This window comes from Gouania willdenowi, chromosome 3 (assembly GCF_900634775.1).
Source record: "Gouania willdenowi chromosome 3, fGouWil2.1, whole genome shotgun sequence".
NCBI lineage: Eukaryota > Metazoa > Chordata > Actinopteri > Blenniiformes > Gobiesocidae > Gouania > Gouania willdenowi.
In genome coordinates, this window is record NC_041046.1 from 2,878,852 (window position 1) to 2,895,722 (window position 16,871).

General features: G+C 38.3%; 1 protein-coding gene across 1 annotated transcript; it reads left to right on the forward strand.

The window, feature by feature from the left end:
* Nucleotides 1-253: 253 nt before the first annotated feature.
* Nucleotides 254-15,534, forward strand: pdcd7 (programmed cell death 7). Its single transcript, XM_028472918.1, has 5 exons — nt 254-1,240; nt 7,313-7,451; nt 9,390-9,620; nt 13,887-13,974; nt 14,354-15,534. The coding sequence occupies exons 1-5, from the start codon at nt 470-472 to the stop codon at nt 14,484-14,486; spliced, it is 1,362 nt and encodes a 453-aa protein (XP_028328719.1). The 5' UTR covers nt 254-469; the 3' UTR covers nt 14,487-15,534.
* Nucleotides 15,535-16,871: the final 1,337 nt, after the last annotated feature.

Below are 16,871 nucleotides of genomic sequence, written 5' to 3' on the forward strand. Positions count from 1 at the left end.
AATCAAAAAAATATATATAAAATGTATAAAGAATATAGATATATACATACTTACAGATGGTGGAAGGGGAGATGCCCTAGTCGGCCTAAGACTGTTTTGTTGTAGAATGCAATCAGCACAGAAAGGCAGCGTCTTCAAGCTTGTCTGGATAAGGAGTTTAGGTTTTTTCTGTTTTATTGATTTGGTCAGAACCACCAGATGATCTCGAAGGCTGCGCTGCAATTACTGCATGACACTGTAACGTATAAAAGGATCGAGTAGGTAAACCAAAGACCATTGGAGGGCAGTAATACGCCTTGTGGCGTCCACTCTGCTGAAAATAAAGAAGAAGAAGAACTCGAAACGTCCCTCACTACGTCATTAGTACGAGCCGTGCTGGAAATTTTCCTGGATCATTCGGTTCTGGTTCAAGAGACCTCATCCTCACAGCCACGGTTTTTAGATCGAATTATTCTTTAGGGTCAACAGCATGAATAACCCGTTTCAAAATAGCCAGAAGGACGTCTCTGTGTCGAACTCCTGGGTCAGACCATCACAGGACGGCTTCCTGCCGTGGATCCCTCCGGTATGGAGCGACCATCCGTTTGGATTCACTGACCCCCCACCCATTGAATCATACAATTGGAGCAGTTCCAACACATCGTCTCGCTTCGGCTGTCTACCACCTGGACACTTTTCTGTCGGAATGCCCTCTGCCCTTGGCAGCGGTAGGTTTGCGAACACTCAGCACGACAGAGCATCCATGATAGGATGCAACCAAAGACCGGATGAGGATGTGCGGGAAAACAACGGGGCTCATTCACGCGTTAGCACGGGGCACGAAATGGATCTACAGAAGCAGAAAGACATCTGGTGGGTCCGACGGCTGTCACAGAGCAGAAGAAAACAGTTCTGTGCACCGTTAACTAGACTATCAATTCAAACCCATAAAGACGCTGTGTTTCACGCAGCTGATGTCTTTTATAAACTTAATGACATTAGTCACACTCTAAAAGGAAATGTACACATTGACAGCGGTTGGCAAGACTCGTATCTGACGGCATTGCATATGAAGAGGGAGTTAAAAGAGAGGGTCAAGTGTTCAGTGCAGTTGAAAGCTAAAGTCTCCCGGGCCGGTCGACGGATGTACCGGCGCCACAGAGCTCCGTCAGAGGAGGAAATGAAGCAGCGTTCTGATAGAGAAGCAGCCATTGATGAACGGAGGATGAAGCAGATGCAGCAAGTGGAAGAGTTAATCAAGGTAAAAAAATTCCGTGTACCTTTGGCTTTTTGTTTGTACTTACATACCAGAAATACCTGTCCCATTCACAAAACGGTAGGAGCAGGAATGTGCAGATAACTTTTAGAAAGTGTCTATTTGTACGGTTACCGTACGGCATATCTGTCAAGTATCCCGTTTTGGCCGGGAAACTCTCCTATTTTACCCCTGTTTCCCGCCATCTTCCCGTATTATTATTTTTCCGTAAATATCCTGTATTTTAATGTAATAATATTTAGAAGATTCCTTACTAAATAAACACCGCCACTAGCCTCGATAACTGTCACCTGAAATGGCCTGGGTGGCAGTTCTCGCGAGATTAGTGCCGACAGCTGCAACAAACCCGGAAACGACTCAGAAGAAAGACGTTCCAGTGAAAAAAACAAAGAACTGGTGTAAATACATTGTGAAATGGGACAGAGAGTTTACATTCCAAAAGAGCAGTTGTATGGGACACACTTACACGTTCTGTAAGATTTGTAACTGAGATTTTAACGTCTACCACGGGAGAAGGAACGACGTAAGTCACGATGAAAAATCAGCCAATCACAAGCTCCACAAATATACACTGCTTTCAAAAAGTGTCAAAGAATGTATAGTCTGCAACAAATGTGTCGAATAAGTCATTAGTGAATACCAGAGAACCACATGAGTGAGCATGAAAAATTAAAAGAAAATATATAATGAAAATAAAATGTTAATGTCTAACTTAAAGACAAGCAAAGTGAAATTAGCAGTAAATATGCAATGTGTTGCCTTGTATATGAAATGCAAGTATATTAAATAAACACATGTGCTTCATATTAGGGATGGGCGATATTGACAAAAAAAAAAAATCCCGTTAATTTCTGGTATTTATCACAATAAAGATAAAAATCACGATAAATAAAAACTATAAATAAAAAAATTCCCAACTTACAAACACAAATAAATGTTAATACATCAACACTAGACTCATTTAAAAAGGCTACAATATCTGCTGACTCACTGAGTTCATGAGCTGATATTTCATGGAATATAGTTGTGCATGTGGATTACTATTTATATTATTGCATGTGATTCTTTAATTTCCTCACTTGAAATAAAATAATTTTCACAAAAAAGCACATGAAAAGCACAATAACTCCATTAGTGTTTTTACTGCTAATGAATCTTGTTTCATTTATCTGATAATGAGATACATAAAGTTACGATTGATAAAGAACTCTCTGATTTTCTAAAATTAAACCAGACCTAAACATTCAGTATAATTAGGTGTAATAATCTCAATAGTTACATTAGTCTAATGGGACCTGCTTTGTCTGTGAACATGTGAAATATAATTAAAAAATATTGCATTTCACAATTTGAGACGGATGAATAGTATTAGTATTATTAGTATTAGTATTTATGCTTAACATTTATGTCACAACGTGTGACATGTTAGCTTTTATCCTTCCATACAAGTATTAAATCTGGCCATAAACAAATCAGTGGCTCTATGTGGCTTTATGACAGTAAGACATGTTCTTTTTACTTGGTCTATTATTCCTTATATGGAGTGGTTAGCACTAGCTCTTAGCCCAGTCGGTGTGTTAGCTTAGCATAGTTATCTTTAGTTCAGTTTTGAGTTCATAATAGTTGCTGCAGGTTCATCTCTGTACCCACGTTTGTGGAACTTTGGGTGGATCTGACAGAGGAACTTGGATTGGTTCCCTTTATTGGAGGGTTATCTGGTTTTAACCAAGTAGCGGTTCGTGTTGTATCGCAGCACAGTAGCTTCAGATTGCTGAGACGAGCACCTCACACACACAGACGGTGATGTGTGAGGGAGACGGTGGCGGTGCACGGCAGAGCTTCCGTAAACAACAACCCGCTCCAGAGAATAATAAGTTGACAAAGGGCAGTTTTTGGCTGTGGAACTGTTTTCTTTGGGCATTCTTGGCTAAATTGAGGGACAAGTGGCTCGTGGCCCTCCCTAATTTCCGACATGGGAATTTATCATTTATATAGTGGGATGACATATTCTTACCGGTGAGCATGTTTTTGACGATAAATCATAAACGATAAAATATCGCACATTAGGGCTGGGCGATATGGCCTTTTATAAATACCGCGATATTTTTAGGCCATGTCACGATACACGATATATATCTCGATATTTTGCATTACCCTTGAATTAACACTTTGATGCACAAAATCACACCAGTATGATGATTCTATATGTCTACATTAAAACATTCTTGATCATACTGCATTAATATATGCCAATTTTAAACTTTCATGCAAAAAAGGGGGTATCACAACTAAGTCAAAGTTGACATAACTGTATTTATTAAACAGTGAGTGGCTCAAACATAAAATTGTCAACAGAAAGTGCACGTTCTGTGCAAAATTGTCACAGAGACATTTCAAAACAAGACATTAGTGCAGGATGCAACTCACATGGCATTTCAAAACACAAAATTAAAGTGCACTTTTTGTACATAATGCCACTACAATATTTTAAAACAAATAGTGCCCTTTTGTGCATGTTGTCATTAAGATGGCATTTCAAAACAACACTAAATTTAAGTGCACCTGTTAGAGCCATATCATTATTATGTCAGTATTTTTTATGTTTAAATATTAATATGTTTGGAATAGGTAATTTTGAAATAGTTTTAAAGGTAATATTGTTTAAATATTGATTCATGTTGACGTTTTTAAATGATCAGAGTTTCTGTGCTCCATTGGTTTTGACTTGCTGCTGTAAACCTGGATTTCTACCGTAAAGTGTGGGTTAGTGTCGAAAAGTGAAGGAAAACACAGGCTGGTGAAGTCCATGCGGTCAAAGGACAGCAGTTTAGTGAAGCAGGACGAGGAGCAACAGTGCTTCTGACCGTAAAAACTGTTCAAACCGTCAACCTAAACAGTCAAAGTGGTCAGCATTGTCAGCGCCAGTGCCACCGTCAGTGACGTCATCACCGTCAATGACGTCATCGCCATCGGAAACGTCATTGTCGCGGTCGGACGTCAGTGTGGTCTTTACGTAAGGATTTATTATTTTTGGGACTTTGAGACTGAGCTTTAAATATAAGGACACTTTGATTTTGGAACTTTTATTTTAGTTTTTCTATTTTTTGTGGATTAAAGAGTCAGATTGATTCATCCTACGCTTGCCTCTCTTTTCTTCATTTTTTATTGGATTATGTTCGGAACAGACGAGTCAGAAAACTTCATGTCCTGCAAGGAAGTGGTAAAACTTCGTTTTTGTGTGTTGCCAGTGCATTACAGCACCTTTTTTTGCATAATGCCACTAAGAAATTAAAAAAAAAAAAAATCAAAAAAAAAAAAAAAGTCCGCGAGTTTAACGGTATGGTCATTTTCAACACCGCACAGACTACAAGCTGCGATATATCGAGTATATTCGATATATCGCCCAGCCCTATTGCACATTCCTACTTCATATACCCATTTATGTTTTTATTTAGGATGTTTTATAATTTAGGAATTAGGCTGGGCGATATATCGAGATTCAAGATCTATCAAATGTTCTATTTTGGTGATATAGAAAACTATAATATTTCATATATCAATATATATGTATATATTAATGCTGCAACAACTAATCGATAATAATAGATTATCAAATGCAACAAATTGCGTCATCGATATGTCATGTTGTGGAACTGTGACGTCACTGTCATGGAGACGGCGCGGAGCAAGAGAAGGAGAGGAGAAGAGGAGCACGGGACGATGGCGGAAGCAGAGAAAACGTATAAAAACAGTGTCGAAAGTGTGGGAGCACTTTACGTTAAACGATAAAAAGACGCAGGTAAATTGCAACATTTGCAAGTCGGACTTGGTATGGCACGGGAGTACGACCGCAATGATGCAGCACCTGAGACAGTGTCACCTAAGGTAGGTGACGAAACTTTGTTAGGTTTTAAGTGTGAAAGGTGGTTCCAGCTGCTCCAAAGTGCTCTGGAGGAGGCTTGGCAGGCAGAGATGTCAAGCAGGAGAACCTTCACCTGTAAGTGATAATGTGTGGGACAAGTCTGCGTGTCATTGTGTTGTGCAACTACCATTACATATTTTACACATTTTAAGTTTAGAGATGTTATATAAAAGAAGTCTTGGTAACAGTTTTTGATTTGGATTTAATGTTCATTTGTTATTGCTCTTAAATCTCAGGTCCCTTTATGCAACAAAAATACCTATTTTTTTTATGCACTTATTAAAACCTTTTTTATATATAGCATTTATTTGTGTGTTTTTATGTTATTACAGATGTTTGATAAAGCAAAGCCATTCAAAACTGTTTTATGATTTTATATCTCATCAGCTCTGGGACATTTCAATTGAGAAAATGTTGTGCACTTTTTGTATTTTTTTTTTTTTTTTTTTTTTTTTGTTATGTACCTTATTGCGAAGTTTGGAAACGTTATAAAACAAGTCCTGGTAACATTTTTTTGATTTGGATTTAATGTTTTTTGTTGTTCCTCTAAAATTTCAGGTCCCTTTAAGCAACAAAATACCTATTTTTTATTCACTTCTTTAAATTTTTTTAATTTATGATTTGTTCTGGGACATTTCAAATGAGAACATGTTGTGCACTTTTTGTACTGTTGTCTTTTTAACTATGATGTTAAATAAAAAGATGGAAGGAAAAAAAAAAAACATGTTTCCCTTTATTCCCATTTTTAAAAATGTTCCCCGTTAATCCGATTAATCGATTATAAAAAGGTAGATTAATCGATTACTAAAATAATCGTTTGTTGCAGCCCTAGTATATCTTATAGCTTATTATTTATCAAAATACTAGTTTTAGGAGTCGCTGCTTTTACTTCTCAGAAGAACATGTAAAGCTCATTTAGATGGATTTCTGAGTGCACATATTGTGCAGCTGTTAATAAATGTCCCTGTCGACATCCCTTCGAACACTTGGCACAAGTGAAGATCAAGTGGGTGTCGGTGAAAACCATGTTTCTCCGAGACATTGTCTCGGCTTGGAGAGCTACATGCCCTTTCAGTGGAGGACACATTTGAGGTGGCACCCTGAAGGGGGTGGGGTCACATTGTGGCCGTACATGGCCTTTCTCCCAAAGGTGTTGTCATCCTCTTACGTTAATCAGCCGATCCCGTTGGCACACTTAGTGCCAGCGTCAGAACGGGTGTCAGAACTGCTGTGTCCAGTTCGGGCCCTGGAGACTTACATTAACACTACATTGAGCATTCGCCGATGTGGCCAACCGTTTGTCTGCTACGGCGGCCCTAGGCAGGGCAGGGCCCTGTCAAAACAGAGGCTATCCCATTGGGTGGTGAACGCCATTACACATGCCTACACGGCTGGTGCTCTCCCTCCACCATCCAGGGTGAGATGTCACTCAATGAGGAGTGTATCTACTTTGTGGACTTCCCTGAAGGGAGTACCCATTGAAGTGGTTTGTGCTGCAGCCTCATGGACCTCGCCCAGCACCTTCACCAGATTCTACAGGGTCAACGTGGCTACGCCGCCTCCTTTTGAAGCGGTCTTGGCCATCAATCCCTCAACATCCACTATGTTAGGTAGGTGTCTGGATTCCTCATGACACTGTTGACCTTGCTCATCCAGTGCTAAAGCACTGCCTCTGGCGGTCAGTAGGGATGAAATAGAACAAAAGTTATGTATGTGACTACGGTTCTATGAATCCCGGATGACTGCTAGAGCGTTCAGTCACTCGGAATCAGGTTTCAGGAAAAGATTCCTGAGGAAAAGATCCACCGGTGACACCGGAACTTATAGACTCCGGCGGGTCACTTGGGGGTCACAGGTGACTTTGTTGGTAGAGGTGCTCGACCAGTGCATATGTGAGACGTAGATATCCAGTGCTAAAGCACCGCCTCTGGCGGTCATCCGGGATTCATAGAACCGTAGTTACATACGTAACTTTCGTTTTTGTGCTTTTTCTTTGTTTCTCATGCCAACTTGCTACTGTTTTTTTTAACAGCACATCACCAATTGCTGGTAATCTTGAAGGACATAAAAAGTATTCTCTCAATAAGATTGTTGAAATAAAAAAAATTGTAAGATACTTTTTTTTTGTTTGGCAGGAAAAAGAGATCAAACAGGCTGCTGATTCTGTTCTGTGTGAGGTAAGGAAGAAGCAAGCAGACGTGAAGAGGATGCAGGATGTCCTGAGATCTTTAGAGAAACTGCGCAAGCTCAGAAAAGAGGCAGCCTCCCGAAAAGGTGCGTCACAGAATGATCATGCTCAGCAGAAGACATTTTCAGCATTTGATGCTAGTACTTGACCAACTTTTATTGGATACATTTTCACACTTTGTTTACTTTTCGGTTGTTTGTGATTAAATTTACAATTGTTAAAGTGTATTCACTCTCACTTTTAAATAAGTGTATTTAATGAAACAAAGTTTTACTTAAAAGCCTGTCATTATGAAAACAAATGTTTTCCAAAATGATGTGCAAATCAATTTACCGCGTAATGACAACCGTTTTGTTAAATCACTCCATTAATCCCTATACTGTTGGATGAAGATTTGTTTAATAATATTTACTGGTTCAATTGAAGACACCCATGTATGTTCCAGAAAAGCAAGGTGCATGGTTCAAGTGTTAAATGTTTTCTCAAAATATCATACTTGCAGGTGGGTGAAAAACACTGTTGGTCATTGAAGAATATAAACCATTTATTGTGAAAAAAAAATTAAGAAATGTATAAACATTTTCACGTTAAACATTTTACCAATAAATCTAAAACAAAGTTCATTCTTCTGCCGTGATTATTTTTTTTTCCATCATCAAAACGGTTTTTTCAGACAATTTTCTTCAAAAGTAAAGCAGCCAGGAATAGAGAAAACCTAGTTGTTCGGGAGATGCGTTAAGCACCTGATTTTTTGGGTTTAAAGCATGAGGTGTCAGAAAAGTTACCACAGGGATAACTGGCTTGTGGCGGCCAAGCGGGAGCTAATGCAAAACACTGCCCTAAGTATCAACTAGGGATGTAACGATTCACTCAACTCCTGATTCGATTCATGATACTGGGTTCACAATACGATTCTCTCATGATTTATTTTACAAAATTAGACTGTAGACAAATGATGACTGAAAAATATTCATTTTTTTCTTTGAAAATAAGATTCTGTAATAGTTTCTTTTATCTTTCATTGTCAAAATCATCTTTTGATAAACTATGCAAAACAATGCAATTCAATTAAAAATAAATCCTGATTGAAATAAATAAAGAAATAGTACAAGAAGACACTTACTGATTTAAATTCTGTCTCTACTGTAAACTATGCAAAACTGCATAATAGTTCCTTTTCTTTTTCAAAGTGCAACTGAAAATGTATTTTGTGCCTAGACAATTGAACTTTAAAACAAATCCCATATCAAAGAAATAATATAAATAAACAAACTATGGCTTTCATTCTCTCTCTCTTGTTTTCCCTTTCCTCTCTGTGCCCCTCTTACCTTGGATTTCACGTTCTTTCTTTCTCACCTCTATCGTTTTGTCTTGGGGAAGCCAAAAATGCTTCCACACTTCTGATTTAAAACACAGTGGTGCATCCTGAATTTCAAATTCTAAACAGATAGCACCCTTAGCTGTAAAAAAAAAAAAAAAAAAAAAATATATATATATATATTTTTTTTTTTTAAGTACTGCGATTCAATTTCAGAGTATTGATGTGAACCGTGACACCTTTGAATCTTTAAATTTTAACTGCCTCACGATTAATCTTTACATCCCTAGTATCAACTGTAGCCTACTATGCACATCTGGCCACTTGTATGTTAAGGACTAATCCTTCAAGAAGGTGCTTGTGCACGTCTCTGGTTTGATGGTAAGATGTAAACATAATTAATATTTTAAACATGACTAGTACAGAGAGGGTTCAGCAGGAGTTATTGCCTGAGACAATTTAATAGCAAAAGCCAAGGGTACTTTTAAAGTGACAACGGGAGGGCTTTTTTTCATTTTGCTATGGGCTTTGCATCAAAAGGGGGGGTTAGGTCAAAGTGTCTACGTTGTCTTGCTGAAAAGCCATGGTAATTTGTTAACCTAAGACTAAACCACGTTAAAAAGTCAGATAAAAAGGTTTATTGTAATCTGAGGTAGCCATCAGATTCTTTTATTTTCAAATTGTCTTTTCTTGTATTTCACACCAGGTATAGTCTCTGCATTACAGTGTGATGATGCATTCAGCAATGGACTTGAGCAGCTCAAAAGTGTGTTGAAGAGGAGGACAGGAATATATGCCACAGAGGAAAAGGCTTTGATGGTGATGCTAGAAGGAGAGCAGGAAGAGGAGAGGAGGAGAGAGTGGCAGAGGAGATTGAAGAAAGAGACTTGGAAACAGTTGGAGCAAAAACGCAAAGTTAACTCAATGCTCTTTGGAGGTAACCAGAATTTATATACAATGTATAACAGCTGTTCAAAAGCCTTTTGTGTTTTGCTTTTTAACAAAAACTGACTGTTCTTTTCCCTGATTTACAGTAGATGCAGAAAATAATCAAGCACCATGCTCTACTATATTTAGGTCACTACACTGGCACAACAGTCTTCAGTCTTAGTGGCTTTACATTATACCAATGGTGCAACCAAAAATTGCCCTTTGTTGTCCTTCTGGCTGTTTCAAAAATATGCATTATTTTAGGGACTGATCCCTTTTTTTTTTCTAGAAATCGGGAGCTTGTAGAAATTATGTTGAATACCAGCAGAATAAATCAAACAGTCCTATAGAGAGGGAAAAGGGCTTTCAATTTTGGGAGAGTTTTTCCGGAGCTTTCTCCTTTCCTCTTCTGCTCCGCCGTGTTTGTACTCAGACTCAGCGCTGCATGCGGCTTTCATGGCTGATTGACTGTTACCCGAGCTGTGGCTCTGCATGTAACCAATTAAGTGTTGTGACTGCAGACAGAGGCACGGCAGCATCAAAGCCAAAATAACCCTGTTTTAAATTGATCTTTATTGATGCACAGATTCTCAATAGAACATTGAAATCTTAACGGTTAATTTGTTATTAATCTTTAATCAGCGTCGCTCATTAAAAATAAGCATCCCTAGTGATAAAAGTCCCATATTATACTGCTTTTCATACCATTTCACATTGGTCTCAGAAGTAGTTTTGGTACACAACCAGCAAAAATTAAATCCAACTACTGGGTCCTGATCAGCTTAGCTGAGGGGAGTAAAAATAAACTTTAGCGTGGCTCGTCCTGCCTTCATCATGTCTGTTTAACCGCAAAGCAAATAGTGAGGGTGGGTGGAGCTCGCCTTCCTGTGGCAGGGACAGAGGGAGGTTCTGACAAAGGAGGAGTTACTCCTCTTATGACTCAATGAATGGATCACACTCTAAGCATGTCTGAGCACAGATTTCACAAAATTTGGAGCAAACAAGGGATAGAGGAATCATACATTTTTACTTTTGTAGCCTCATAATGAGGCTATGGATATGCATATTATTGTAAAAAAAAACCATTAAGTGAAATTTGTATAATGTGATAAATTGACTTGATTTATATAGCTCTTAATCCCCACCAAAGTAGTCTCAATGCACTTTACAATATCAGCTTACTCAACCATTCAGTAAGAGAAATCACAGAACCCTCTGTAGTGCACATTTTATCCCTTACTGTGCCTTATCTGTGCCATACTGTATGCCTGTGTGCCCATACACCGCACATCCAGAGGTTTTTTTTTTCTCTGCCATATCACACCATTTGCTAGTACTGACTCATATCAGCACTACAGACACACCGAAGAATTAATCAGAGCTCAATCAGAGGAGAAGTACTCTCCGCTAACACTACCTCCCCCTTCCTCCCAGTGCACGGACATATATTTTGATGAGCTGTGCTGCTTTCTCTATGCCAGCGGCTGCCTCTCAAAGGCTCACTGCAGATGATACTCCATCAGTTCTACGTGTTGGAAGCAATGGGAGATGTTTGAGGAAACATTGCATGTATTTCTCTTCTGTAAATAATTTGCTGTGAGTAGCTCCGTAGCAGCTCACGGGGCTGTTTACACACCTCTCACGTGATCCTTCCGGGTTGTGATTTTCTTGAAGGGACCACTCCCTGAATGTGGTTTGAAAACTACTTTCAGCAACTCAGAGTACATACAGTAATTGTGTCACATTTCAGCCTTCATGAAGGAAAAAGTCAAAAGTGGCACAAAATGTAGATGATGTGCTGCTAGTGATTAATAAAAGGGTCTTTGTGGCATTGAGACAGACGGTAATGCACACAATGATATGTCTGTATACACACACACACAGCGAGTTCATAAGCTGAGATGTGTCAATACAACCGCAGACACACACAATCAAGACGTGAAGCTTACACACAGCCCACTCAGGGGAAAACAGCCCTGCTCTCCCACCACCTCGCGCTAAGATGTACACACGTCTGCTCTTTATAGAAGCACAGAGTGAAATACATTACCACTACAGCGGCTGTTTTACACGGAATACAGTTTACTTACTAATTTAGGCATGTCAATCAATGCTCACTGAGGGCTGTGATTGGAGGAAACCCTCCTCCCTCCTTTCAGCTTTTATAGGAGGGGCGGGGCAAACAGTGAAAGTGATGACACAGGCAGGGGCGCGCAGACACCTTTGGAGGGGCAGATGCTTAAAGTTAAAAGGGTCACATGGAGCACAGATTTCAAACACAATACAGAAACATACTGTACCTTGCAATATAACCAGTTGAATAAAGGAGAGGTGAAGATAAAGCCTATATCCACAAACCCATAATTCAAGCTGTGCATTAATTTAGGACATATGAAGTAGATAATATATTAAGTTGAATTTAGATCATTATTAGACACTGGAATGTTTAACTGTGGCTACTCTTCCTGGAATCCTTTCTTTTCAGTTTTAATCAAATCGGATGACAAAAATGAATTAATTCTGATTCGTCTTTATTTTAATTTCACAGCTTTATTTTTGTTTTCTAACCTCAGACTAGCAGTGGCCATCTCCTGGGGGATATTGGACAAAACCAGGATAGGTGATAAAGCCTGGAATAACCGGCTATCTTTGATGAACTTATAACCAAGTCGGTTGAACGAAAGCCGGCCAAGTTTATCCAGGATAAGTAACCATGGTGATTTAACCTCTTCTGCTAACTTGCTGCAGAGCAGGTTAACAACCAGGATAAACTTATTCCTGTTGTGGCTCTGCTGTCAGTGCTGTGTGAAATGAGTGTTTTACAGAATGTCCATGGTTTTTATTCATGTTTCTTCACCCAAATATTATAGTCATTTAATTTGTCCGTTGACTTTTGGTTTTAATATTTTTTATTATCATTGCAATACCCCCCAGCAGTTTAGCGATGAGCAGCAGGGCATGTCTATGGTCTGGGCACGTCATAGCAGTGAAGGCAGAGTGAGGGCATGATGTGGATCATGTGATTAACCAAGGTAGATCTAAATTATTATTTAATTTATTATTATTTTGGCTTACACATGCTTAAACACACACAAACAAATCACTTTGACTAAAGGGCACTTTGGGTATCAAGGGACAAAGGTATTCCCCCCCAAAGAATCCATTTCAACCAATAGCAAAAAACAATTGTAATAGCCGGCTTTCAACCCTTAGTGGCCAGTATATCTGACATTTACAAATAAATATGCAAAATTCCAAAAAAATTACTAAAATGTGAAGAGTGGGACAAAGATTAATAAACAGCACTACTTAATGCTCAAATACATGTGTATCCAGCTGAAAAAAGTGGGTTTGGGGTTTCGTTACTCTTAAAGTAGGATTTTATTAACATGACTGTGTTACCTCAAAAACAAATTGAAACACTAAACTTAAATGCTCTGAACAGAGCTTTAACATCAACAGGGATGAGGGTACCTTTTTACTCTTCCATACCTGGGAACTTGGGACTCTCTTCTCCAGAGACCATCGGGCGACGGGGGGCGTGGCCAATCGGAGAGTTCTCTCAGGCTGGCCACGCCCCCAAAGAACTCATAAGAACACAAGAAAGCAATCAGTACATGCTTTAATGCCTTAATAAGAACTCGTACAGATGTAGATGCCTGTGAGGAAGACTGACAATTGGCAGTCGAAACAGGTCATGAGATCAAATTTCCTGAAAAAATAAACCTTAACATATTTAATTCATTCAACCTCGACACACCCACATTCTACCATAAATAGTCAATTCAAAGGAGCTCATGAATAGTTTTTGCATCTGACCAATGGGATTCTATGATCGTTCGTGGCAGAAATTGCATGGAAAAGGAATTTCAGAATAAGAAAGATGTCTGTGAGGGAGGCCAGAAAAATAGTATTTATTTGGTGGTCACTGTGACTGTAATGGCATAAATAAATAAAAACTGAGTCAACTTTGTAAAATGTAAATTAAATGTATGAGATGACTCGGGCTTCAATTCACCACCTCGCCACATGCATCGTTGTTTTCCCACCTCTCCAAAATTTCCGTGCAGCAGGGTCAGATCATTGCTTCAGAAATGGCATGACTGTGATGTTAAGCATCCTTTGTTCATCTACCTTCATTTTTTGAATAAAGGTTTAACGTTCAAAACAATAGAGATGTTGTGAAAATCGAATATTACCTTTATCTATTTCTTTCAATAATTGTGGTATTCAAAGTACTAAAACTGAAAGTCGTTTTATGTTTCTCTGGCAGATGAGTGCCCTGCTGACTGTGTCCTGCAGCTTTTCACACAGTACTACACACAGGGGCAACATTCTCTTCACGTTCTCATAGAAATCAGGTTTGTTTCTCTTCACTTTACACCTCTTTGCTTAAGGCAGTGATCATTTTAAAAATAAATAAAAGAAGAAAATGGTGGTGTATAAAATGGATGGTTCTTTTAATTTATTTTATTGCAAATGATTTCTTATCTAACTTGTCAGGGTATTGATAGTGATATTTGTCTATATTGTTTTACAAACACGTTTAGCTAACCTGGAAAGCTTATTTTACACCAATCTTCTAAGCTCAACCTCACTTTGGGTGGACAGTTGAGCATCATAAAGTATCATGTACTGATCAGAGCTTTTTAGTAGGTTTTCAATCTCTGAGGTGTAATTTAGTTATAGAATAAAATTGCAATCGTTCCATACTATGCATATGTGATGTTTCCTTTTTAGGAGAAAGTGGGACATGCATGCTGTACCTGCAGATCATCCTGATGGCTCCTCAGTTCCTCAGAGCTGGGTCCTGCCAGAAGCACCATCACACCCAGCCTGGGCATCTGCCCTACAAAATGCTGACACACTCTGAGCGGTCTTGTTTGTTCCTGGGTGAAATCTTTAAAAAGTTTACACAATATACATTCAAAACATTGTAATAATTAAATAGGAACTTGTAACAAATACAGATTCTGTGTTGTGTTTAATGATATAAATCATACAATAACAGCTTATAAACTCTTTATTCAATTCATCTTTATTTATATATCACCAATAAGTCATCCCATAACACTTATCACCAAATATAGTTATGCTGAAAAAATCCAGCCTGAAGAAACGGTGGTTTTTTTTTTTTTACTTGAATGTTACAATGGCCAAGAATTCCTGGCCAAGCTTCACTGTGTGAACTCTTGATCTGATTAACACTCTGCATCAATCCGTCATCTTGTAATCTTAGTAATTTGCTCTAAATTTTCATGGTTGTTATGATAAACATAGTTTTTATTGTATTCTTTTTTACACTATCAAGTTTTCTGGCAAATACACACAATATTTCTGATATAACACATTTTTTTTCCACTGACTGATTTGTGTAGTTACAGTATATTTTAATTCAATGTTCAGTTACATTAAAGTCAGCAGCGACAACGTTAAACCACCATATGATCAAAGTGCAGTTTGATCACTACTGCTGAACCAAAACAAAATTAATATAGAAACCTGAACAAAGCATTTCTTATTAACTATATCATTTATATATGCGTCAAAGCATCTACTAATTGATGTGTAAGTAAATTTCCTGAAAAGAAGTTTGAATAAATTAAACCTTCACATATTAAAAAAAGACAAAATGAACTTGTTGGATTCCAGCCAATTAAATACAATTATTTGTGTGCAACTTTTAAAAGTTACGTTGTTTCACCTACTTCTTCTTTTAGGACATTGATTTAGCGCACACAGAGACAGACAGAGATTCTTTGCTTTTATAAACTTGTTTTCTCACCTGATAAATGTCAGTATGTAGACATGTCGTCGTTGCCAGCTTGTTTCTTTGTTTTTGCTGTCTTAAAACTACTTTGCAAATAAAACATCTAATTCTGATCCTCTTTGTTCAAGGTGTCAGGTTAGATCACCATGCATTATTATTGTTTTTGTTTTTTTTATGATGAAATGGTACCGGGGACCTTTGCACCTCCTGCCCCTTCCCATCCTAGCTTACACTTATCAAAAAACCTGATCATATTCAGTAAACCATTGATCCTTGAGGGGAATTTGCACTTGGGTGACATTAATTATGTTCTCATATATCTTTATATGACATAAAGAATTAAAAAGGAGCAGTCAGAATAATCCATGTCACAATAACATATATAGAGGGTTTTCACGTCACGTCATCCATCTAGTCATCAACCCGGAAGTCGCCATTTTAGAGATAAAGCAGCAGGTTTACAAACGGCACACAGACAAGAAAATCCTAAATTTCGAGACGAAATGGTGAACTATTGCTGTGTTTTTGTCTGTACCAATTGGTTAAACGCATTTGGAATTTTATAGATTGCCAAAAATCATAACAAATCAGGGAGAACAATCTCACAAGTTATCAGAGGAAAGGAGGCGCTGGTGGCTAGCAAAGCAAAACCAGGATCTACGAGGCAAATATTCTGGCTTTTACTCGGACCCTGCATGGAGTGATCTGCAGCTGGACCCCTCATAACTATATCAGCATTCTGCTTAAAGAAGGGTGATGTGGTGGGTTTCCCTTTATCTAAATGTTGATGTGAAGAAATCACCACAGACAATCTTTGATATAAACATAGCATTTTATTAATACGTAATAAGTAAAGATGGGTGTCCGAATTAGACCCTCCATGGTAAGGTCTGAGAGCAGCAAAGCCAAACGCTACTCTAAGGCAAAAAAGCCAAGCAAACACATATGATCTGACGAGAAACCTGAAACCAACATGTGGTGTCTAAGGCTTTAGCTATGGGACAAAAGAAAGGAAGCAACAAATGCTTACTGTGGACCCTAAAGGTGGTAAAACTCCTATATATCAAAGTACCGGAGCTGAAATTGAATGTTTTTATGATGTACAGCTGCAGCTATTCTGGGACCAAAGAACTTCTCTTTCCTAAGTCAATATAACACTCTAGCAACTGTGCTGGCTAGGTTTAATTGTGAAAATGTGTTCAAGCATTCCCCCCTTTTCGAGACAAAACTAGTCTCGAAAAAAACAAAGCATCTTGTAAACTGTCTCAAACATTATGGCACCCCCTGACCACGTTCACACTCATCCATACTGTAAAATTTTCAAAGTCAAGGAGTAAAATACCCCTCCAAATATCAGATTATCTTAGTCAATTTTAGTAAACCCATTAAACGATCGAGATGGGAAAATAGTATTATCTTATTAACATCTTATTTGATCTTGTACTATCAGTCTTTAACTCCTTTAAGTCCACAGATTTATTTAACTAG